Here is a 26,102-nt window from a genome sequence, read left to right as displayed (position 1 = left end):
AAGTAAAGCAGGAGAAACGTGTACTTGAGATAAAGCAGACAAAGAGCCTGGGCCTCAGGGAGGGAAGGAAAGTGTCTTCTCACAGACGCGTCTGAGGCTGAGTAGGGTGAGGGCAGAGAGCATCCAGTGCTGGGTAACGCGGGGCTGCAGGTGCCCTTGCCAAGAGCGGGCTCCGTGGGCACCGAACGCAGACCCCGGTGTGCCGAGGAGTGAACGCTAGCTGAGGGGGACCACTCGGCACAGCTGCACGAGGCCTTCAAGGAGATTTGGGCGTTAAGGGCACAGAGGATGGGGCCACAGATGGAGGAGGATGCGAAATCAAGGGGAAAATCTCTTGTTCAGTCTTAAAGATGGGAGACACTAAAGCATGTGAGGATGTTGATGGGAATTTTATGGAAGAGTAGGAACGAGACAAAACTAGGATCGGTGGGAGGGCAGACAGTGATGAGCACGAGAGAGACAGGAGGAGGGGCCCTGCTCTAGAAGGACAGAGGACGCAAGAAGAAAAAGCAGGCAGGGCGCCTGGGTGGCTTAGCTGGTTAAGCGACTGCCTTCGGCTCAGGTCAGGATCCTGGAGTCCTGGGATCGAGTCCCGCATCGGGCTCCCTGCTCAGCGGGGAGTCTGCTTCTCCCTCTGACCCTCCCCCCTCTCATGCGCTCTCTCTCATTCTCTCTCTCTCAAATAAATAAATAAAATCTTAAAAAAAGAAAAGAAAAGCAGGCAGAGACTGGTAGGTTTCCTCAGAGGAACCTCAAAGGTTTGAGCGTGAGAATGAACTAACAGGGCTCCAGGTCTCCCGTCCCCCTCCAAACAGGGCAGGCCAGCCGTGCTCTGAGTTGGATCCAAGACAGAATTTTGCACGGGAAGCATTTAGAGAAGAGCAGTTAAACAGGTAGTTGCTATAGGAAGAAAAGCAAAGACTATTGCCTTGACCAGGCTCCTTAAACAGCCTGTCTTTCGGAAGAACTTTTTGTTATGGAGATTTTCAAACAAAAGCTAATAATGATATAATGAACTCCATGTGCCCACCATACAGTTTCAACAATTACCCATTTATGGCCAATATTGTGTATCTATATGTTGCCTCTACTCCCGACCACGACCTGAGATTATTTTGAAGTACATTCTACCGGTTCATCTTTGCCGCGTTACCGTTACTCATTCTCTAACAAGAATGCAGATCTGTAGGAGGTTATATATGTCCATTTACAAACGTAAACACTGAGAGAAAGGCTAGTTAGACTCAAAATTTTACCAGTGCTTTCTCCACCAGATCAAACCTTTACAGGCTTTCTCATCTCACAGGCCACAAATTTCGGAGAGATATTATGATCACCAACTAGTAATTTTATCAAGAAAATACTTTTTGGGGGTGCCTGGCTGGCTCAGTCAGTAAACCATGTGACTCGATCTCAGGATCGCGAGTTCAAGCCCCACACTGGGTGTGGAGCTTACTTAAAAGAAAAAAAAGGGGCGCCTGGGTGGCTCAGTCAGTTAAGCATCTGCCTTGGGCTCAGGTCATGATCCCAGGGTCCTGGGATCAAGCCCCATGTCAGCGAGGAGTCTGTTACTCCCTCTCCCTCACCCCCTCTGCCCACTTGTGCTCTCTCTCTAAAATAAACAAAATCTTAAAAAGAAAAAAAAAGAAAAAGAAAATGCATTTTTGCTCCTTCTTTATTGTATATATTATACCACTTTAGAAAATAAAACTTTAGTATCAGGAGTAGAAGGAAGTACAAAAATAGAGCTCAATCATATCTTAAGAAGGATCAATTTATCTTATACTAATACATCTTCACTTACACATTGTTCTGCCTTTCATTTTCTCACTTGGTTGTTGACCAATGAAAAATTTATTTCAGAACAACCAATGAGGGGGTGCTTGGGTGGCTCAGTTGGTTGAGTGACCAACTCTTGGTTTAGGCTCAGGTCATGATCTCAGGGTCCTGGGATCTAGCCCTGCATCAGGCTCCCTGCTCAGTGGGGAGTCTGCTTCTCCCTCTGACTCTCCTCCCTCTCATGCTCTCTCTCTCTAATAAATAAATTTAAAAAATTAAAATTAAAAAAATAAAAATAATAAATAGATAAAATTATCAACAAGCCTTATAAGTAGAAACTGCAAATATAAACCAAAGGATAGGTCTCTCCTGGGCCCAGGATGGAAATGAACTTGTAACATATAGACAACATACACCACATAAAGTGAGTTATCCCTGCAGAAGCAAAACAGGGAATCTGGTTTAACATTCTGTTTTGTCTTTATGTAGGAAGTGAAGAGCGTTGTGAAAAAAATAAATGTGAATAAAACGTAAAAAAAAAAAAAGAAAGAAAGAAAAAAGGGAAACGGTACAGAGAGCACATCACTGTATGCCCAGAGTCCAGGGAACAGGAAGCAAGCTTCAGAAAAAAAAGAGGCCTGCTGGGGGAGTACACATTTTGAAGATATTCTTACTCAAGGGAATGCCTAATGAAGCACAATGGATCCAGCTACGGACTGCTGGCAAGCCTCAGGCCACTAGGGGTACCATCCTTACATAGGAACACTGGGGCCTAAAGAAGTAGTAAGCACCCTGCAAACACTCCTGGGCTGGAACAGCCATGTCACACCATGCACATCCAGTGTTCCAGTTATTTCCACAATACAGCAACACTAGCAGGGCAGAAGTGGTAACAGTAATGAGCCCAGGTAATGCCAAAACAAACTTCTAAAAAAGAGGAAGGAGTTTTGAAGCAAAGTAAAGAGATTCCTGGATGCGTTAAAGGTTTCAGCTTTAAGAGGTGCATGAGCCCAGTGGTGGTGGCTTGGATGAAGGAACAGACCCAAGGCCACTGAGGGATGACATACTATTGGACAAAAACCCAACAGCTTGCCTGGATCTGAGTACCACGTGGAACTAACTCAAAGAACGGCACACTGAGGAACGGGGTGTCTGCTACTTTCAAGGCTTTTTCTCTGGCTATTTTTTTTTTTTAAGATTTTATTTATTTATTTGACAGAGAGAGACACAGCAAGAGAGGGAACACAAGCAGGGGGAGTGGAGAGGGAGAAGCAGGCTTCCCATCGAGCAGGGAGCCTGATGCGGGGCAAAATCCCAGGATCCTGGGATGATGACCTGAGCCAAAGGCAGACGCCTAACGACTGAGCCACCCAGGCGTCCCTCTGGCTAACAATTTAACTGGACCACAATGATATTCTTCTCCAAAGGGCATAAACTTCAGGGTATTTCTCAGACTATTAATTGTTCCCCCAATATCCATTCTCCCCTTATTTCTTAGCAACAGAACCCCTGATTTTTTTAGCTGTATACAGTTCCTTTGCAGCTAACTGTGGCCATTGGGTTAATTTCTGGTTATTGAGATGAACTATGGGCACCTAGGTGGCTCAGTCAGTTGAGTATTTGACACCTTTAGCTCAGGTCAAGATCTCAGGGTCCTGGGATCGAGCTCTGAGTCAGGCTCGTGCTCAGCGTGGGGTGCTTGTCCCTCTCCTTCCCCCTGCTTGCTCGTGCTCTCTCTCTCTCAAATACATAAATAAATAAAATCTTAAAAAAAAAAAAGATGAAAGAACTAACACATGCAACTTCATCCCTTTCTCCTTCCTGCTAACTGGAACGCAGATATGATGGCTGGCATTCAGACAGCCATTTTGGACCATGAAGGGCACATTAAGGATGGTGGAACAACAAATCAGAAAAAGCCCTAGACCCAAAACTTCTGCATGCAGAAAAACGAACTTTGTTAAGTTTTCTATAATATGTAGCCAAACTTGACACTAACCAATACAGGCACACTGAGGGAAAAAAAGAAAAAAAAAAAAAAAAAAGAGGTCAGTCAGGAAACAATGACTTTGGAGGTAAGAGCAGAGTATTTGCCAAGCTTTCCTTGAGCAAACTGAGGGGCTTCAACATGTGAAAAGGCTTTTATGCAAGCCATGTTTAGGATACCACGCATGAGCTCATTATTAGGGTATTCAAGGAGTCCTGGAGCTAAACAGGACTTGATTAAAAACGATGGTCACAACCAAGATGTGCTGGGGAGTGGAAAGGGTAGGGCCTCCTTCAAGTGTTCAGAAGATAAACGGTCATGAGAACAGTGTCGATAAAATTTTTTACTTACTCTACATAAGGAAATAATGAATTCCTGGAATATCTACAGGCAAGTATTTACAAAGTAAGGGATAACCCAAAAAAAATTTGAGAGCAGTAAAGGAGAGGAAAACACAATGCAGAATATATCAGATACAAAATGTACATACTACAAAATATACATTAAAAAAACAATTTGTTACCCCAATGTTTATAGCAGCAATGTCCACAATAGCCAAACTATGGAAAGAGCCTAGATGTCCATCGACAGACGAATGGATAAAGCAGAAGTGGTGTGTGTGTGTGTGTGTGTGTGTGTGTGTGTGTAAACACACACAAACACAATGGATTATTATGCAGCCATCAAAAAAATGAAATCTCGGGGCACCTGGGTGGCTCAGTTGTTAAGTGTCTGCCTTCGGCTCAGGTCACAGTCCCAGGGTCCGGGGATGGAGCCCCGCACCGGGCTCCCTGCTCCGCGGGAAGCCTGCTTCTCCCTCTCCCACTCCCCCTGCTTGGGTTCCCTCTCTCGCTGTGTCTCTGTCAAATAAATAAATAAGCAAATCTTTAAAAAAAAAAAAAAAGAAATCTTGCCATTTGCAACAACGTGGATAGAACTAGAGGGTATTATGCTAAGCTAAGTAAGTCAATCAGAGAAAGACAATTATCATATGACCTCACTGATATGAGGAATTTGAGAACCAAGACAGGGAATCACGGGGGAAGGGAGTATCATAGATTACTACAGTAAGATGTGACTCGTATGTGCTCTTCTTAGGATCATGAAGCCAGATACACGCTCCTGGACTGTGATCAAATAACCAAACCACTCCTCAGATGTATAAAAAGGGGAAAAAGTGATGTAAACTCAATTCTTTTTTTTTTTAAGATTTTATTTAATTTGACAGAGGGACACAGCAAGAGAGGGAACATCAGCAGGGGTAATGGCAGAGGGAGAGGGAGAAGCAGGCTTCTCGCTGAGCACAGAGCCCAAAGCGGGACTCAATCCCAGGACCCCAGGATCATGACCTGAGCTGAAGGCAGATGCTTACCGACTGAGCCATCCAGGCGTCCCAATGTAAACTCAATTCTAAAAAGTAAGAGAGGTAATGCTCATTTGGACTCATCGAAACAAACGAGCTGAATCTTCAAGAAACAAAACCCAAGGATCTTAAAATACCCCAAAGGATTGGAACACTGACCTCAAGGGTGTCTTCCCAGCACAGTGCATGCCTCACAGAGGAGACCTCAGCCAGTGCTGGGAGACATGCCTGCTGTCCAGTCTGAACCTGCTTTTCTCTGGACACTTCCTAACACTCAGGCCCAACAAAATAAACTGGTTTAAGAATGTGTCTGTTTCTGTTAAAAGTACTGGAGTGAAAAATAAGACTATTAAAAATTGAGAATTTTGGGCGCCTGGGTGGCTCAGTTGGTTGGGCGACTGCCTTCGGCTCGGGTCATGATCCTGGAGTCCCGGGATCGAGTCCCGTATCGGGCTCCCTGCCCGGCAGGGAGTCTGCTTCTCCCTCTGACCCTCTTCCGTCTCATGCTCTCTATCTCTCATTTTCTCTCTCTCTCAAATAAATAAATAAAATCTTTAAAAAAAAAATTGAGAATTTTGTTAGTGATACCACACTGCAGCAAACCTTTTGGTTCCAAGGCTGAAGCATGAGGGTTAATGGCAGCCCATGATTAAATTTCACTGGATTGCAGGGGGCGCCTGGGTGGCTCAGTCGGTTAAGTGGCTGCCTTCAGCTCAGATCGTGGTCCCAGGGTCCTGGGATCGAGTCCCGCATCGGGCTCCCTGCTCAGCGGGGAGTCTGCTTCTCCCTCTCCCTCTTTGTGCTTGTTCTCTCTCTCTCTCTCTCTCAAATAAATAAATAAATCTTTAAAAAAAATTCACTGGATTACAAGATAAGCAGCAGATGAGGAGAAGGTTTGGGAAATTAATTAAAATTACTAACAATTTTCTGTTGCACAATACCATAAATACGCTTAACACTACTGAACTGTACTCTGAGGAATGGTTAAGACGATAAATTCTATGCAATGTGTTATTTACTACAATTATATATAAAAAAGTTACACGATTCAAAGCACTTTCAGGTGTTTGGCCGAGAACTGTTACCTAGGACTCCGCGATTCACATAAAATTCTGATGGCCAGACTTGGCTCAATGTGGCCTCTTTCTCACATGCTTTAGATCTCATATTCTGTGAAGTGGAAAGAAACTAGTCTGTGTGAGAAAAGAACAAATCCAGAAATAAAGTAACATGTGCAAGCAAGATAATCTGGGCAAGTTTCTGGTTTTAAGTCTGCAAAGAAGTCAAAAATAAAAATGATGATAGTAAAAGCTCAGAAAAAGGAAATTAGGTAACATTCTTCTATAGTTTGTTTTTTATATTTGATTTATTTAAACCTAAAAAAAACTAAAAACAAAAAACAGTTCTCCCATCCTCCCCTCCGCCCTCCAAGCAAACACCAATCTGTTCTCTGCCATCTATGAGCCTGGCTTATATTTTTAGATTCCACATATAAGAGAGATTATACAGTATTTGTCTTTCTGATTTTATGTTAAATGCTTTAATCACTGATTTCCCCCATATTATTTAAATAATAGCTCCATTTTAAACATATGTGAAAACAGATTAAAGACCTAAATGTGAGAGGTTCTTAGCAACATTTTTCTAGATATGTGTCTTCAGGAAATGGAAACAAAGGCAAAAATAAACTATTGGAATTATATCAAAATAAAAAGCTTTTGCACAGGGGCACCTGGCTGGCTCGGTTGGTGGAGCATGGAACTCTTGATCTTGGGGTTGTGAGTTCAAGTTGGGTTTAGAGATCACTTTAAAAAATAAAATCTTAGGATGCCTGGGTGGCTCAGGTGGTTAAGCGACTGCCCTCGGCTCAGGTCATGATCCTGAAGTCCCAGGATCAAGTCCCGCATCGGGCTCCCTGCTCAGTGGGGAGTCTGCTTCTCCCTCTGACCCTCCCCCATCTCATGTACCTTCTCTATCTCATTCTCTCTCTCAAATAAATAAATAAATAAAATATTTTAAAAAAATAATAAAATCTTAAAAAAAATTTTTTTGCACAGTGAAAAATGAAACAAACAAAAAGACAATCTACTGACTGGGAGAAGATATTTCCAAGTGATATATCCAATAGGGATTAATATCTGTATATAAAGAACTTATACAACTCAACACCAAAAACCCACAAATAATCCAATTAAAAATGGGCAGAGGACCTGAACATTTTCCCAAAGACTTATAAATGGATGAGGCTGGGGCACCTGGGTGGCTCAGATGTTAAGCGTCTGCCTTCGGCTCAGGTCATGATCCCAGAGTCCTGGGATCCAGCCCCACATCGGGCTCCCTGCTCGGCCAGAAGCCTGCTTCTCCCTCTCCCACTCCCCCTGCCTGTGTTCCCTCTTTCACTATCTCTTGTCTGTCCAATAAATAAATAAAATCTTTTAAAAAAAATTTTAATAAATAAATAAATGGATGAGGTGCCTGGGTGGCTCAGCTGGTTAAGCATCCAACTCTTGATCTCAGCTCAGGTCTTGATCTCAGGGTTATGAGTTCAAGCCCCATGTTGGGCTCCATGCTGGGCGTGAAGCCTACTTAAAAAAAAAGAAAAATGGCCAACAGACACATGAAAAGGTGCTCAACATCACTAATCATCAGGGAAATGCAAATCAAAACCATAAGATATCACCTTACACCTGTGAGAATGGCTAAAATAAAAATTGTAAGAGGAAACAACTATTGGCAAGGATGTGGAGAAAAGGAAACCCTGTGCATTGTTGGTGGAAATATAAACTTCTACAGTCACTGCAGTAAATAGTATTTTTTGAGGTTACTCAAAAAATTTAAAAAAGAAAGACCATATGATCTAGTAATTATTTCACCACTAGGTATTTGCCCAAAGAAAATGAAAACACTAATTTGAAAAGATATACACACCTCTATGTTTACTGCAGCATTATTTACAGTAGCCAAGATATGCAAGCAGCCCAAGTGTCCATCCATAGATGAATGGATAAAAAAGAAGTGATCACACACACACACAAATGGAATATTACTCAGCCATAAAAAAAAGAATGAGATCGGGGCGCCTGGGTGGCTCAGTTGTTAAGCGTCTGCCTTCAGCTCAGGTCATGATCCCGGGGTCCTGGGATTGAGCCCCGCATTGGGCTCCCTGCTTGGCGGGAAGCCTGCTTCTCCCTCTCCCACTCCCCCTGCTTGTGCTCCCTCTGTCAAATAAATAAATAAAATCTTTAAAAAAAAAAAAAGAGAATGAGATCTTGGGGCGCCTGGGTGGCTCCGTCATTAAGCATCTGCCTTCGGCTCAGGTCACGATCCTAGGGTCCTGGGATCTAGCCCCGCATCGGGCTCCCTGCTTGGCGGGAAGCCTGCTTCTCCCTCTCCCACTCCCCCTGCTTGTGTTCCCTCTCTCACTGTCTCTCTCTCTGTCAAATAAACAAAATCTTTAGAAAAAAAAGAATGAGATCTTGCCATTCGTGACAATACGGATGACCTAGAGGGTATTATGCTAAGTGAAATAAGTCTGATAGAGAAAGACAAAAACCCTATGATTTCACTTGTATGTGGAATCTAAAAAAAAACAAAAAACACAATAAACAAACAAAAAGCAGAAACAGACTCACAAATACAGAAAACAAACTGATAGCTGGCAGAGGGGATGGAAGTGGGGAAACGGACAGACTGGGTGAAAGGACGTAGGAAATCCAGGCTTCCAGGTATGGAAGGAATACAGGAATAAAAGAGGATCAAAAGTACAGTATAGGCAGGTGGCTGGGTGGTTTAGTCCGTTAAGCATCTGACTCTTGATCTCAGCTCAGGCCTTGATCTCAGGGTTATGAGTTCAAGCCCCGGGTTGGGCTCCATGCGTAGCATGGAGCCCACTTAAAAAAAAAAAAAAAAAAAAAGTACAGCATAGGGAATAGAGTCAATGGTATTCTAATAGGTTATATGGTAACAATAGTAAGAGAGAATAGCTACACTTGTGGTGAGCATGGCATAATGCAGAGAAGTGTAGAATCACTGTCGTACGCCTGAAACTAATGTAACATTGTGTCAACTATACTTCAATAAAAAAATAAATGAACATGAAAATATTCAGAATCTGAATTCTCCCCAAATTAAATATATGTAATGTTATTCCACTAAGAATGTCACCATAAGTTTTTGAACTAGGCAAGCTGATTCTGAAGTTCATATGGAACAAGCTATAGGGGCGCCTGGGTGGCTCAGTTGGTTAAGCTTCTGTCTTTGGCTCAAGTCATGATCCCGGGGTCCTGCGATCAAGTCCCGCATCAGGCTCCCTGCTCGGCGGGAAGCCTGCTTCTCCCTCTCCCACTCCCCCTGCTTGTGTTCCCTCTCTCTCTCTCTCAAATGGGTAAATAAAATCTTTTAAAAAAATTTTTTTAAGTTTGAAAACAAAGTTATGAAAGAATTAAAAGAAAACCATGAAGACTTCATTTTTTAGTAACAATGGAGTAGGGAAATCTTTTGTAGGAAAAAAAGGGGGAACTATAAAACAAAAAAAAAATAGGTCATTTTAACTATATTAGTTTTAATCACATAAATTACGTAAGTATCAAAATGCACATGGTTAAATAGGGAAAAACATTTGCAACATATGACCCATACTGCTAATTATTTTTTAACATAAAATAACCGACAAATGACTAAGAAAACAGGTAATATATGGGATGCCTGGCTGGCTCAGTTGGTGGAGCATGCTACTCTTCATCTCAGGGTTGTGAGTTTGAGCCCCATGTTGGGCATAGGTATTACCAAAAACAAAACAAAACAAAACAGGAGGAAAAAAGAAAACAGACAACACAGTGGGGGAAAAAAGTGTTTCATTCATTTACTGGCAAAGATGAAAAAGCCTGCTGTTTACAATGCTGGGGACAATGTAGGAAAACAAGGACTCTCATACACTGCTGGTGGGCCCGGAGACAGAAGCAGCAAGCTTGTGGGAGAGAACTTTGCAACAGGTATCAAATTATAAATTAAGAGACCTTTGCTGACATGGAAGATAAGCCAAGATAACTAGTGCTACACGTATAACTCTAGAGTAAATTGTGTTTTAACCTAGTAGTGTCCAAACTTTAGTATGTAAACTAATTATTAGCATTCATTCCCAAAACGTTTAGTTATCTATAAATGACACTACAAATGCTAGTAAACTGAAACCTCTGACACCTACATTCTAACACATCCCCTAAAAGAAGTCAAAGAACCCTGAAGTTTATTCAGGCCAATAAATTCTGACTTGAATTTACTGGCAGCAAATTTGGCCTGACCTGACAAGAGGCTATTAATAGCCTTTATTTATCCCAGTCATGTGAATATTTGAACATTCAGGTTTCATTGTGTTTAATTTTGGATGCTGCCCCCCACCACCACCCCCCTGAGGTGTTAGGTAAGCTATGGAATGTGCACACATGAACTTGAACACAAACACCTCTGAATTTTGAAACCAGACAGGTCTCTAGGGTTTTGGATAAAGGACTGTGGACCCACCTACTCTTTCCCGGAAGACGGGCACACAGGTGATAATAAGTACTTGCTGAATGACCGCACTCTGATTCATTGTTAATGGCCAGCAGTTACTTGCCTATGAGGCCTATGAAAGTGTTCAGGCTATTCATCCTGTGCTATGGACCACAGACAGCTATTTGAATTCTTCTGCCTGCCATTTACAGTTGTTTGCTTTTGCTAATCTTCTACCTGTGTTAGAAAGGTCACCAACTGTAAATTCTGGGATTACTGATACCCCTACGGACAGCAGCTCCTTTTTCCTATCTTTTCGTAGCCTTAGAACTAGATAGCTAAGCATGTATAAAGCAAATAAAAGTGGCTCTGGGGGCGCCTGGGTGGCTCAGTTGGTTAAGTGTCTGCCTTCGGCTCAGGTCATGATCCTGGGGTTCTGGGATGGAGCCTCAATTTGGGCTCTCTGCTTAGCGAGGAGCCTGCTTCTCCCTCCCCCTGACTGACACTCCCCTGCTTATACTCTCTCTCTCTGTCAAATAAATAAATAAATAATTTTTTTTTTTTCAAAAGAGTGGCTCTGAAGGAGGTCTTACAGACTTTGCCTTAGTCATGGGTAGGTACACTTTGTGACTCCCATTTTGGCTGCTTAATGGGCCTACTTACTGGTTCTATGTTTAGAAAGACAAGTTACCACATCACCAAAAAGTTATATTATTTTTAATATAAGGATGTATAAGAGGAATATTTACATTTTTACTACTTCAGGTTTAAAAAAAGAAAAAAACTTTTTGAAATTAAGCACCAGAAAAGCAAGCTTCCCGAGGGCAAGAGGTTTGATGTGTTTTGCCCTGGACTGTGTTCCGGATGCCTAGAACAATAAATATTTAATGAAGGAAGAAGCACTTTGAGTGAAAGGAAGAATGTTTTTGCTCTGACAGCTGCAGAAAATCCTATCTGTTAAGGAAATCCCGGATACAGGCAGATGCTGTGAAATGCAGGAATGACAGGGAAGGAAGAGACTACCTTTTAAATGATATTCAGAGACAATTCCTCAAGGATCGGGGAGAAACCATCAGTGTCAGCTGCTTATAATGAGCCTTTACTCCCAGACAAAAGGGAAAATAATATTTTAAACCAAATGCCATTTCAAAGGTCTAAACTCAGCGCACTCCTCCATTACGACTAAGATGAATGTATTCTATACTCTCTAAGTGCCTTCAAGGAAGTTGCTCCAGGCCCGAAAACAGTGAGGACGCCTGAGGAGTACAGTGGGGTTTACAGGGTTTATAGTTCTGAACACAAGGGAGGGTGAGACTTGAAGGGAATAGTGATGCGGCGGGGGGGGGGAGGGGGGCGGGAATCAGTAAGGTCTGTGCAAGCGCCTCCAAGCGTCGCCGGAACAAAGTTGCAACGGATCTCTATGATGCCCTGTTGTATCAAACTCAAGGGCTTTCAGCCCGGGGGGAAAGGGCAAGACTGGAAGGAGGCAGGGATGTTAGGCCTATAGTGGAAATGAGAAGTGTTAAGTAGGGCAGAGGAGCCAACCCGGAGAAGAGGCTGGGAGAGAATTCGGCCGAGGTGGGGGTTCTGAAGACCCGCCGAGCGGGTGCAAGGACAAAAAGTAAGCGTGGGTGGAATCGGGAGGGACTAAAGGACTGAAGAATCGTAAAAAGGGCCGGTGGCTCGGTGTCGGCGAGGCCGGGCCGGGCCTGGCCGGGGGAAGTCGCGCAGAGGAAACACTGGGCCGCAACACCCCAGCACCGCCCGGACCAGCCACATTCCTACCGATTTGCACGCGTCCGGTCGCAGGTCCTGGAAGTCGGCGCCGTAGATGGCCTCCAGAGCCTGCAGCTCATGCTCCTGCCGCTGCGGGTAGCTCTCCGGCGGCTCGTCCCGACCGCGCCCGGGGGCACCACGGCCCCCAGCCATGGCGACGCGGTGGCCCAGGCCGGGCGGCCTTGTGGGGGCGGTGATGGGCACCCGGCGGGCGCCGGGGCTGGGCTCCGCTCTCCAGACAGGCGGGTGGTTGGGGCTCAGCGCCGGGGGCAGGTCCGTGGGTGGGGGCTACGCGCCAGGGCGGGGCTCCGCGCCGGGGGCGGGCCCGGGGGCTGGGCGGAGCGCCCAGAATTGGCTTCAGCGGCGGGAGGACCAGCTCGCGGAAGCAAGGGAAAGAGGCCAGGAGATGGCCTTGCTTATTTATTGCCGGAGAACTAGAGCAAAGAAATGTGCAGGAACGTGGGAAAATAAATCAGTCAAAATGGAATGATAACGCCGGATGTTTTCACGAAATGCCTGGAACTTCTTTACTCCATCACAGATAGTGAGAGGAAACTCAAAAGGGCAGACTTTGATGGGTTTTCAACTCACTTAGGTTCTAACCTTAAACCTTCCCGCAAGACTACTAGGAGTAAAGATCGTGACCTTTGCTCAGCGTCCTCTCAGCTTTGTGCCCCCAAACTCATCCCTTTAAGGATGGATTCACCTGCCCTTTGTCCTTACATTCCCATCTTTAAGAATCTTCATTATCACCTTGCAATTTCAACTTTAAAATATCGGGATGCCTGGGTGGCTGAGGTCATGCATGATACCAGGGTCCTGAGAGGGAGCTCTCCATCAGGCTCCTTGCTCAGCAGGGAGCCTGCTTCTCTCTGCCTGCTATCTCCTGCTTGTGCTCTCTCTGACAGACAAAATATTAAAAAAAAACAAAAGTGCAACTGAATGATGTCTTTCCTTCAGCCATCTTTATGAACTACTAATGAAGGAGAGTTGGAAGAAAGGCAGGCAGAGATAAGGACCCCGCCCTAAGAGGAAACCACCCTTAAAAGGATTTTACACCACCCTGGCAGGAGCCCTCCACCCTTTCCCAAGTGATAGGTAGATGACAAAAACCTGATTGGGTGACAGATGCAGGGAGGGTTAATCAGATTAAAACATCCTGCCAACAATCCCAGAAAAACCCCTAGATCTAAACGCCAAATCGGTGACCCTCTCTGGTCCCTTCCCTGTTGGGAAGCTTTGTGCTATTGCTCAATAAATTTTACTGTTCCTCAATAAACTTTGCTTGGCTACCCACCACTTTTCATCTGGTCTCCCTCTTCATTCTTCAAAGCGTTGTGACCAAGACCCACAGGCAATGAAAGACAAAAAATCCTGTAACACTACAGTTCCATGAAGAGAATTATGTTGTTCCATGCCCAGTTTACTTAATGTGAAATTATGTCTTTCTGTTATAATCCTGCCTCCAAGCATATTTTTCTTTTCTTTTCTTTTTTTTTAAAGATTTTATTTTATTATTTATTTGAGAGAGAGAGAATGAGAGATAGAGAGCACGAGAGGGAAGAGGGTCAGAGGGAGAAGCAGACTCCCCGCAGAGCAGGGAGCCTGATGTGGGACTCGATCCCGGGACTCCAGGATCATGACCTGAGCTGAAGGCAGTTGCTTAACCAACTGAGCCACCCAGGCGCCCTCTTTTCTTTTTTTAAAATTTTATTTGCTTGAGAGTGAGACAGACAGAGAGCATAAGCAGGGGGCAGAGATCTGAGCAGAGAGCCCAATGCAAGACTTAATCCCAGGACTCTGGGATCATGACCTGAGCTGTAGGCAGACGCTTAACGGACTGAGCTGCCCAGGCACCCTCCAAGCATATTTTTCTTTTTTTTAAAAGATTTTATTTATTTATTTGACAGAGACACAATGAGAGAGGGAACACAAGTAGGGGGAGTGGGGGAAGGAGAAGCAGCCTTCCCACCGAGCAGGGAGCCTGATTTGGGGCTCCATCCCAGGACTGGGGTCATGACCTGAGCTGAAGGCAGACGCTTAACGACTGAGCCACCCAGGCGCCCCTCCAAGCATATTTTTCCAAGTGCCATTTCCTTTATCTACCTCTCCTACCCCTATACTGTTTGCTAAATAATGATAACTTAAGTATCTTGCTGTCATCTATTCACTCAGTGCTGGCCCAGATAACAGAGATATCTGGCCCAGATAATATGATAACACAAACACACTAGTTCGACCCAAAGCCTCTTCAAACTGTCTTCTCCTTCCTTCCACTGGGAGCTGTTGTTTTTCCAGCGATCTTTATCTAGGTAAATGGTGCCACTCTGCCCACATTGGCCCAAGCCAACGAAGTGGTGTTCTGGATTCCTTTTCTGTCAGCTTTCACATTCAGGTAGTCCATTTCTTCAGTCTATCCCCTTCACTCCATCCCATTACCACTAACTTACTTCACACCACAATCATCTCTTCCCTGGATGACCTTAACAGCTCAAAAAACAGTCACTGTCTTCATCCTTGATCCATTTGAAGCCATTTTTCCTACTGCAGCCAGAGTAATGTTACTAAATCACAAATAGGATCTCACTCCAATCTTTAAAATCTTTCAACTTCTCCGTTGGTATTTTACTTAAAAACTCTAGTTATAGAAAATTTGAAACATATGTCAAAGTAGAAGAAATATTATAATAAACCCTCCTATACTTGGGGTGCCTGGGTGGCTCAGTCAGTAGAGCATCTGACTCTGGATCTCAGAGTTGGTGAGTTCAAGCCCCACACTGGGTGTGGAGCCTACTTAAAAAATAAATAAATAAATAAATAAAAATAAATAAACCCTCCTGTACTCATTACCCAGCTTCAACAGTAATAGGTATCTTGCCAGTCTTATTTCATTTCTCACCCTCCACCCCACCTCTGTAGGAGTGAATCTCAAAGAATCTCAAACATCATTTTTTTCTATAAATACTTAAGTATGTATCTCTAGTAGGTCAAAGACTTTTTACAAACATAATATGCTTACAGCTTAAAAATGTAACAATTGTGGGCACCTGGGTGGCTCAGTCGTTAAGCGTCTGCCTTCAGCTCAGGTCATGATCCCAGGGTCCTGGGATCGAGCCCCACATCGGGCTCCCTGCTCCGCGGGAAGCCTGCTTCTCCCTCTCCCACTCCCCCTGCTTGTGTTCCCTCTCTCGCTGTGTCTCTCTCTGTCAAATAAATAAATAAAATCTTAAAAGAAAAATGTAGCAATTGTTTAACATCATTTAATACCCATCTATATTCAAAACTCTCAGTTTGTCTAAATTAAAATCTGTACTGGGTGATGGACCTATAAGTGACATAATTGAAACAATCAGCAAGATTTGAAGGGGGGTGGTGTCTGTGGACTAGATGACAGTATTGTATTAGTGTTCATTTCCTGACTTTAATGGTTGTACTGTGCTCATTTTAGAAAAATGTCCTTGTCCATAGGAAATTTCCACTGCAGTCTTTTTTTTTTTTTAAGATTTTATTTATTTATTTGAGAGAGAGAATGAGAGACAGAGAGCATGAGAGGGAGGAGGGTGAGAAGGAGAAGCCGACTCTCTGCTGAGCAGGGAGCCCGATGTGGGACTCGATCCCGGGACTCCAGGATCATGACCTGAGCCAAAGGCAGTCGCTTAACCAACTGAGCCACCCAGGCACCCTCCACTGCAGTCTTAAGGGGTAATAGGAATATGCAATTAGCTCCCAAATAATTCAGAAAATGGAGGGAGGGATTATGATTAAGTCAAATATAGAATGTTGACTATTGGGGAATTTAGTTGAAGGTGTATGAAAGTTCTTTGGATGATTCTTGTAACTTTTATGTAAGTTTGAAGATATTTCAAAGTCAAAATTTCACAATAAAAGAAACTAACAAACTGTTTGCCAAAGAGGTTGTACCATTTTATATTCCCACCAGTTTATGAATTCTAGGTATTCTATATCCTTACTAGTAATTGGTATTGTCAGTCTTTTATATATATATATATATATATATATATATATATATATATACACACATATATTTTTAAATTTCATTCATTTATTTGAGAGAGAGAGCACAAGCAGGGGGAGAAGGAGAAGGAGAAGCAAGCTCCCCAATGAGCAGGAAGCCTGGTGTGGGGCTTGATCCCAGGACCCAGGATCATGACCTGAGCTGAAGGCAGATGCTTAACCAACTGAGCCACCCATGTGACCCAGTCCTTTATATTTTAAACACCATAATAGATGTGTAGTAATCCTTCACTGGGTCTTAATTTATATTTTCCTAATGATTAATGATGTTGAACATGTTTTTATGTGGTTATTTGGCATTCGTATATTTTTGGTTTATTCAAATCTTCTGCCCCTTTAAAAAATTGAATTAATTGTTTTCTTATCATTAAGTTTTGAGAATCCCTTATGTATTCTGGAAGTAAATCCTTTATCAGATGTGTGATTTATAAAGATTTTCTCCCAGCCTGTGGCTTGCCTTTTCATTCACTTTTTTTTTTTAAGATTTTATTTATTGGGGCACCTGGGTGGCTCAGTTGTTAGGCGTCTGCCTTTGGCTCGGGTCATGATCCCGGGGTCCCGGGATTGAGCCCCGCATCGGGCTCCCTGCTCCGTGGGAAGCCTGCTTCTCCCTCTCCCACTCCCGCTGCTTGTGTTCCCTCTCTCGCTGTGTCTCTCTCTGTCAAATAAATAAATAAAATCTTTAAAAAATAAGAAGATTTTATTTATTTATGAGAGAGAGAGAGCACAAGCAGGGGAGAGGCAAGCAGAGAGAGAAGGCTCTCTGCCGAGCAAGGAGCCCAATATGGGACTTGATCCCAGGACCCTGGCATCACGACCTGAGCCAAAGGCAGCCATTTAACCATCTGAGCCACCAGGCATCCTGCCTTTTCATTCTCTGAACAGTGTTTCACAAAGAACATAGTTCTTATTTTTTTTAAGTCTCCCCTCCCCGCATATAGTTGTTAATTTGAAGAAATTCGTTCCTCAGTTTCTTCTTCTATGAATCATGTTTTGTTGTGATATCCAAGAAATTTTTGCCTAACCCAAGATCACAAAGATTTTTCCCTATGTTTTCTTCTAGAAGTTCTATGGTTTTAGGTTTTACATTAAGGTTCTATCATGCAGTTTTAGTTTAAAAAAAGTTAAATATATACCTACCATATGACACAGCTATTCCACTCTTAGGTATTTAACCCAGAGTAATGAAAGTAATGTATATGAATGTTCATGGCACTTTAATTCCCAAAGTGGAAAGAATCCAAAATGCTTGTCGGGCACCTGGGTGGCTCAGTCGGTTGAGCAACTGCCTTCGGCACAGGTCATGATCCTGGAGTCCCGGGATCGAGTACCGCGTCGGGCTCCCCGCTCAGCGGGCAGTCTGCTCCCTCTGACCCTCTCCCCTCTCATGCTCTCTCTCTATCTCATTCTCTCTCTCAAATAAATAAATAAAATTTAAAAAAAAATGCTTGTCATCAGGTAATGGAAAAATTGAGGTAAAAATAAATTGAGATATATCCATACAATGGAATACTATTCAGCAATAAAAAGAAATACACTATCCATGGAATAATAAAATAGATGAATCTCAAAATAATTATGCCAAAAGAAGCCAGACAAAAGAGTACATACTGTAGTGTTCCTTTTATTTTTTTATATGATTCCATTTATATAAAATTCTAAATAATACAACCTTAGAAGATAAGTGATCAGCTGGTTTAGGGACAACAGGGAGAAGCCAGAGGGAGGGATTCCAGAGGGATGAGAAGAAACTCTTGGGGCTGAAGAATATGGTCATAATTTTTATTGTGGTGTTGGTATGCTTTCTTTGGCAGCATGTATACTAAAATTGGAATGATTGTGGTGATGGTTTCACAGGTGTATGCATATATCAAATTTTATCAAACAGTACAGTTTGAGTATATGCAATTTATTGTATGTCAATTATACCTTAATAAGCTGTTAGAAGACAAAAGTTGTTGTTTTGTTTTGTTTTACAGTGGCTTTTTTCAGATATAAACAAAGTCCACACATTGCATTTGGTTGCTCTATGTCAAATAAAGGGTCGGCTCAGCAGGCTTGTGATGTACAAACTGTACCTTGCAAAGGAAAGACTGTCCCTTAAGTGGCCCCTGGGAGATAACTTCCGAGCCCTTGGAGCATCCAGACTGATAAGTGGGGCTTACTAAGAACTTTTCAGGATACCCCAAGATTTTCTTATTCTCCAACCCCTCTCTAACCCTTAGATCAAATCCCCAAGGAAGAGTTTCTACTCCCCCATGAACTCCCTGCTTCCCCAAAGTACATCTCCTGATCTTACTGTTTACCTTCAACTTACCAAGGAAACACTCCCAGATTGGCTGTTGTACTCCAAATCTTAAAAACCACAATCCCCTTTCTCTTCATTCCTGAAGGTTATTTTCCCTGGATGGAGAGTTCTGGGTCAACAGTTCTTTTCTTTCAACACTTGAAAACTGTTTTGCCACTTCCTTCTGGCCCACATGGTTTCAATGGAAATCTATTGTTTTTACCCTACAGGTAATGTGGTATTTCTCTTTGGCTACTTTCAGGGTTTTGTTTTTGTTTTTGTTTTTTTAGTGTCTGGAAATTTGACTAGGACTATGATTGGTCTTGTGTGCATTTCATTGAATTTATCCTATTAAAGAAGTCACTAAACTTCTCGAATCTCTAGATTTTTGCTAAATACAGGAATTTTTCAGCCATTACTTCTTTGAATACATTTTCTGCTCTGCCTTCTTTCTCCTCTCCATCCAGGAGATAAAGGCACTGATGTGTTCTTACTGCTTTGTGGCCTGGCAGCCAGAAGCAGGAGAGGTAATAGAGCTGCTGCTGAAGAAAGTATGAAATAAAAAATAATGGCTTTTGCAGCACATAGTGGGTATTTGTGTGTATTTACACATATACATACCCAAATGAATCTTATCCTTTAAATTCTGGAATAAGTTTTAACAAGATAAATTCTGGTATGAGTTTATATTTTTATTCCAAAGTTCTGCCATTAATTCCAAGTCAGACTATGAGTAATAGTATCTTATAATTATATCTCATCTTTTAGCAAAGATGCAAAGATACTACTATCTTGATCACTTAATTCATCAGAATTGGTCCTAACTAACTTTTGAATCTTTCCAAAAAAAAAAAAATCACATTTATTCTCTTTTTTTTTTTAAGATTTTATTTATTTATTTGACAGAGAGAGACACAGCAAGAGAGGGAACACAAGCAGGGGGAGTGGGAGAGGGAGAAGCAGGCTTCCCGCTGAGCAGGGAGCCTGATGTGGGGCTCGATCCCAGGACCCTGGGATCATGACCTGAGCCGAAGGCAGACACTTAATGACTGAGCCACCCAGGCACCCCTCAAATTTATTCTTAAAGGACGTATTTGTTATGATCAAGGATATAGAAAAGAATGTACCAGCTTCTGAAGTCACAAAAAAATGTTGGATTCACAAAAAGATGTTGAGAAATCATGATATTCTTCAACAACTAAATAACTTCCCAAAGTGATTACTTTAAAGGTGATAATACTTGTGGTATTTTAATTTTGGCATATTTGCTATTAAAAAAACTAGTCATGTTATTTTATGACCGCTGTGTTTATGTGCTCATATGTTAAGACTATTGAGGCTACCTGGGGGAGGGGAGTATTAAACCTTGCACTTCCTAAATATTCTTTTTTTTTTAAGTTTTTTTTTTTTTTTTTTTTTTTTTTACTTTATTTGACGGAGCAACACAGCAAGAGAGGGAACGCAAGTAGGGGGAGTGGGGGAGGGAGAAGCAGGCTTCCCGCAGAGCAGGGAGCCGGATGCAGGGCTCCATCCCAGGAGCCTGGGATCATGACCTGAGCCGAAGGCAGATTAATGACAGAGCCACTCAGGTGCCCCAACACCTCCTAAATATTCCTGATGAATTTAAGAGCAATTCATAGGTGCAAGGACTATTACAAATTGGGGAACTGAATTAGGAGATATATTCATAGATTCATATCAGAAGGAAACCATTTCCCAATCCACATATTGAGATAATTTGGAATACATGAGAAGACTGCGTTAGTATCTTTTAAACAGATTATTGATTTGATGGTAATTTAGCATAGTAAAAACTAAGAATGACAAGGTAAACATATTGAGCCCAATAATGTAAAGGCTAAATAATGGACTTCTAAATCTTCAAGTAAAATTTTCCAAAAGCCATGTTGTCCTTTGCTAATTGCAAATTAAGTAGTTCTAACTATTTTTTTGAAATACAAGGCTTGTTAGGCAGTATTTTATTTAAATATACAGAGAGGGCGCTCGGGTGGCTCAGTTGGTTAAGCGACTGCCTTCTGCTCAGGTCATGATCCTGGTGTCCCTGGATGGAGTCCCACATCCGGCTCCCTGCTCAGCAGGGAGTCTGCTTCTCCCTCTGACCCTCTTCCCTCTCGTGCTTTCTATCTCTCATTCTCTCTCTCTCAAATAAATGAATAAAATCTTTAAAAAAATAAAAATAAAAATAAAATAAATATACAGAGAATTCTTTGTTGAAAGGTGAAACTTTTTCCTCCTTTGATATTTGTTTTCTTTAAGTGTAAATAAACAGAGGGGCGCCTGGGTGGCTTAGATGGCTAAGCGCCTGCCTTCGGCTCAGGTCATGATCCCAGGGTCCTCGGATCGAGCCCCGCATCGAGCCCCGCATCGGGCTCCCTGCTCCGCGGGGAGCCTGCCTCTCCCTCTCCCTCTACTGCTCCCCCTGCTTGCGCTCTCTCACTCTCTATGAAATAAATAAATAAAATCTTAAAAAAAAAAAACAAAAAGAATCACCTGGAGAACTTAAAAAAAGTGTAAATAAACAGAAATGGATTTTATACAGTTACCTTTTTATTTTTTTAAGGTTTTATTTATTTATTTGACAGAGAGAGACACAGCGAGAGTGGGGGTGCAAGCAGGGGGAGTGGGGGAGGGAGAGGCAGGGGGAGTGGGGGAGGGAGAGGCAGGGGGAGTGGGGGAGGGAGAAGCAGGCCTCCCGCAGAGCAGGGAGCCCAATACGCGGGGCTCGATCCCAGGACCCGGGACCATGACCTGAGCCGAAGGCAGGCGCCCCTAGAGGTTTTCATTATTTTGACATTATTGTCCTCAAAATAACCTTACCAAATAGGCATTTTTTTTTTAAAGTAAATCTCTATACCCAGTGTTGGGCTTGAACTTAAGACCTGGAGATCAAGCCAGCCAGATGCCCCCCAAATAGGCATTTTTATCCCTATTTGGTAGAGGAGGAAACTAAACTTAGAGAGGTCATGTAACTGCCCAGTGTCACAAATGGAATTGGTGGAGCAGGCGTTCAAACCCAGGTGCAACTGACTCCAACATTCATTGCCGTCCCCTTTGTCCCCACTATACTAGAATCTTTTATCTTGAGGGAGTTGGTAGGTTTGCCAATGTAAAGAGCCAATCTGGTTTCTGGGAAAAAAAGAAATAGGTGATCACTTATACTAAGCTTAAGTAGTCTCCAAAAAAGCCATTTAAATGACATAAATTTATCAGAGACCAATATGTTTTTGGACATGAAAAAGACCAATAGTTCTATTCAGAGATACCCAGAGGTTTTATTATCAGCCACTATTTTTATTTTACAAGGATCTAGGATAGCCTATTGCCACTACCAGTATACACAAAGATTTTTAAAGGTCCTAACTCAATACATTCCATTCCCTAGAAATAAAGTCAAGTGTGTGTGTGTGTGTGTGTGTGTGTGTGTGTGTGAGAGATATGGGACGCTTCATGAATGTGCATGTCATCCTTGTGCAGGGGCCATGCTAATCTCTGTATCATTCCAACTCTAGTATATGTGCTGCCGAAACAAGCACAAGTCTGTGCTTTCCGAAACATGCAGGCCCCAGTTTTCAAAATTATATCCGGCCGGATTGTCTGGTTTATGCTGTGATAATGAGTAGCTCCAAATATCTTGTTTAGTAAAATCAAGGTTTATTTCTTGCTCATACAAAATTTGTCGTGGGTCTGGGTGGCTCACCAGGACTTCCCTCCTCCTACCCCAATCCACTATGGTGACTCAGAAACATAGTCTACTTCTGAGTCCATGTTTTAGCTCTTCCAGTTCAACCCAAGGCGTCTTCCACTATTGCAGTGATCGGGGCAGCAGAGAGACTTGAGAATTGCAAACAGCTTTACACTGCCACAGCCCAGAAATGATTTGTCACTTTTGCCCACATATCGTTAGTCATAATCATCACATGACCCTGCCCACTTGCAAGGGCATCTGAGAAAAAGTCTTCTGTGTATCTGGCAGAAAAGAACAACATATTGTTGAACGCTAATAACAGCTACATAATAAATCTGCATTATGTGTCTTTTAGGCATAGAAATAGCCTATAAAAGGCTTGTTCCAGATAGGTAACCGGGGCTATCAGGACCCATCTTCCCTCAACACGCTTCTTGGGCTTACCAATGCAAAATACTCCCATTTCTCCAGCTTTTCTCCTCTCTTCGCCTTTAGCGAGAGGCCACACAGGAGCATGTGAGGGTGTGATGTAGGGGACAGGAAGGAGAAGGCTCTCAATGAAGAAAGGAAAGAAGGAAGGGAGAAATAAAACCCAGAGGCTCCTCTTCACTGCCCCACCTTGGGCTTTAAAATTATCGTAAATCCTATTCCATTTCTTCTTCCCCCTACCCGAGCCCCCTCCTGCTTTTTTTTCTTTAAGATTTTATTTATTTATTTGACAGAGAGAGACACAGCGAGAGAGGGAACACAAGCAGGGGGAGCGGGAGAGGGAGAAGCAGGCTTCCTGCGGAGCAGGGAGCCCAACGTAGGGCTCGATCCCAGGACCCTGGGACCGTGACCTGAGCCGAAGGCAGACACAGAATCTACTGAGCCACCCAGGCACCCCCCTCCTGCTCTTTAATAAATGCCCAAGAAAGCTGGAATCTGGGACTTCTTTTGAACATAGATGAATCCTATTATATTCTAGAAATATTGAAAGACTAGATATTAGCACCTATATGGAAATTTTGCCTATCACTACACCACAGTAGTATAAGAGGAAAACACAGAGAAGATAATAGTTTTTTTTTTTAAGATTTTATTTATTTATTTGACACAGAGAGAGAGAGAGAGAGAGAGAGCACAAGCAGGGGAAGTGGGGAGCAGTCTCCCCGCTGAGCAGGGAGCCCGACTCCCGACTCGGGACATGATCCCAGGATCCTGGGGCCACGACACAAGCCAAAGGCAGACGCCCAACCCTCTGAGCCACCCAGGTGCCCGATAATAGGGTTTTTATTTTTTTTAAAGATTTTATTTATTTATTTGAGAGAGAGAGAATGAGAGACAGCATGAGAGGGAAGAGGGTCAGAGGGAGAAGCAGACTCCCTGCTGAGCAGGGAGCCCGATGCGGGACTCGATCCCGGGACTCCAGGATCCTGACCCGAGCCGAAGGCAGTCGCCCAACCAACTGAGCCACCCAGGCGCCCCCGATAATAGGGTTTTTAAAAATTACCTATTACCTTTTTGTTTTAGTCAGACTTTAACTAATTGGGTGAAACCTGCCCCTAGTAAGGAAGGGAATCGTCTTTAGTCAGCCTGCAGATTCAAATGTTAATCTCATCCAGAAGTACCTTCATAGAAAAACCCAGAATAGTGTGTGGCCAAATATCTGTGCAACCCAAGTGGCTTCGTCAAGTTGACACACAAAATTAACCATCATATCTGTTTTCCCATGGTTACAATTAGGAAAATACCTAAGCAAATCCCAGTAGGTATATGATTAAGAGAGGTGATTGGAGAAAGCTATGAGAATCTGTTCTATTCCACGCTACTGTGTTCCTGCCTTCCCAGCACACAGGCATTAACCTTTGTTAAATGAGTGAATTACTGGCATAAGAAGAGTAGCTCTTTTAAATGCTGTGGAGAGTGAAGAAGGCAGACCTGAAAGACTGAGTAGGACCTCCCTGGGAGTCCTTAATCTCCAGAGAATCTCACTCCCTCTTTTTGTTCCCACTCTGCCTTGAGAACCCTATCATCATGTTTATTATTTCAATAAGAAAATGGTCCTTTTTTAAATTGGGAGAATGCCTTCTTATACTATTCATTATGGGAGAGAAATGTTACTTGTAACAGCATTTTCTAAGAGCCAGAGGTTGCTTATTTTCTACTCCATTTCCCATTGAGACAGGGAAACTGAAGGACCCCATAAAAGGCTGCTTTTTTTTGCTACCTCTACTCTTTTTTTTTAAAGATGTTATTTATTTATTTGAGAGAGAGAGAAAGCAGGAACAACAGGGAGAGGGAGAAGCAGGCTTCCTGCTGAGCAGGGAGCCCAACGTGGGGCTCCACCCCAGGACCCTGGGATCATGATCCAAGCAGAATGCAGATGCTCGACAGAGCCACCCAGGCGCCCCTGCCTTTTGTTTTTTAGAATTATTTATTTAAGAGAGAGCATGCATGAGCAGGGTTGGGGTGGGGAAGTGGGGTGAGGGGTGGGGGTGGGCAGGCAAAGAGAGAGGGAGCGAGAACCCTAAGCAGACTCACATGATGCTGTGATCACAACCTGAGCTAACACCAGGAGTCAGACGCCCAACAGACTGCACCACCCAGGTGCCCCTTGCTGCCTCTATTCTCAGTAGGACCTGCACCCCGCCTCACACAATGCCTTACTGTATTTCCTCCTTGTAAAGGTCAAGGAGTTAATGATTACTTTGGAGACTTCCAGCACAATAGAAAGCATCTAAGGTGACTGGGTGAGGTCATCATGAAAGTTTTCCAAGACCACTGTTTCCTTACACCTTGATGCCAATACCCCTAGCTCCAGGGCATAAGTAACTTTTTTTTTTTTTTTAAGATTTTATTTATTTTTTTGATGAAGAGAGACAGAGCAAGAGCAGGAACACAAGCAGGGGAAGTGGCCGAGGGAGAAGCAGGCTTCCCGCTGAGCAGGGAGCCTGATGCGGGACTTGATCCCAGGACCCCCGGATCATGACCCAAGCCGAAGGCAGACGCTTAATGACTGAGCCACCCAGGCACCCAGGGCATAAGTGACTTATGGAGGACACTTGAGCACTCATCCTTGTTTTGCCCAGGGCCTGGTATGGCTGGGAGGATACATACAGCCGACCACCATTCTTAATTAAAAAACAAAAACAGGGCGCCTGGGTGGCTCGGTTGGGCAGCTGCCTTCGGCTCAGGTCATGATCCTGGAGTCCCGGGACCGAGTCCCACATCGGGCTCCCTGCTCAGTGGGGAGTCTGCTTCTCCCTCTGACCCTTTCCCTCTTATGCTCTCTCTCTACCATTCTCTCTCTCAATAAGTAAATAAAAAAAAATCTTAAAAAAACAACAACAACAACAACAACAAAAAAGACCCCAATCAAAGACAAGACTCTCTCTCTCTTCGGGAGTCTCCCAGAAATTCTACTTGTATCTTCTCTCTATATATCTTCAATAAACTCTGCTCTCAATTCCTCTCCCCTTGTGTTTGATTTCCATCCCGCACGAAGCCAAGGATCCTCCTGGCTGGTCCTGTGGGAATCCCTCTGGGTTCTCAGACTCAGCCAGCCTGCATCATCATTACCTTTTACTGTAGTTCCAGAAATTTTGGGGTAAAAATTAGCTAGTATAGGGGGGCCTGGGTGGCTCAGTCATTAAGCATCTGCCTTCGGCTCAGGTCATGATCCCAGGGTCCTGGGATT

The 26,102-nt window shown here is 43.3% G+C and overlaps 1 protein-coding gene and 1 non-coding gene across 6 annotated transcripts in view; both read right to left on the bottom strand.

The window, feature by feature from the left end:
* The window catches only part of EIF2AK4 (eukaryotic translation initiation factor 2 alpha kinase 4), a 104,945-nt gene extending 92,295 nt beyond the window's left edge, over window positions 1-12,650 (bottom strand). For 2 of the 5 annotated variants that reach the window (XM_027569726.2, XM_027569728.2), the window contains exon 1: window positions 12,405-12,650. In XM_027569726.2, the coding sequence (XP_027425527.2) occupies window positions 12,405-12,548 (144 nt within the window). In that variant the 5' untranslated portion in view covers window positions 12,549-12,650. The remainder of the gene's footprint in view (window positions 1-12,404) is intronic. The other 3 variants (XM_027569725.2, XM_027569727.2, XM_027569729.2) reach the window with 2 other exon arrangements.
* A 9,517-nt stretch (window positions 12,651-22,167) lies between these two features.
* On the bottom strand, window positions 22,168-22,271 carry LOC113910611. Its single transcript, XR_003516123.1, has one exon. It is a non-coding gene; the product is annotated as a U6 spliceosomal RNA (small nuclear RNA).
* Window positions 22,272-26,102: the final 3,831 nt, after the last annotated feature.

The sequence above is a fragment of the Zalophus californianus genome, chromosome 6, assembly GCF_009762305.2.
Source record: "Zalophus californianus isolate mZalCal1 chromosome 6, mZalCal1.pri.v2, whole genome shotgun sequence".
Lineage (NCBI taxonomy): Eukaryota > Metazoa > Chordata > Mammalia > Carnivora > Otariidae > Zalophus > Zalophus californianus.
This window is presented reverse-complemented; position numbering and strand designations above follow the sequence as displayed.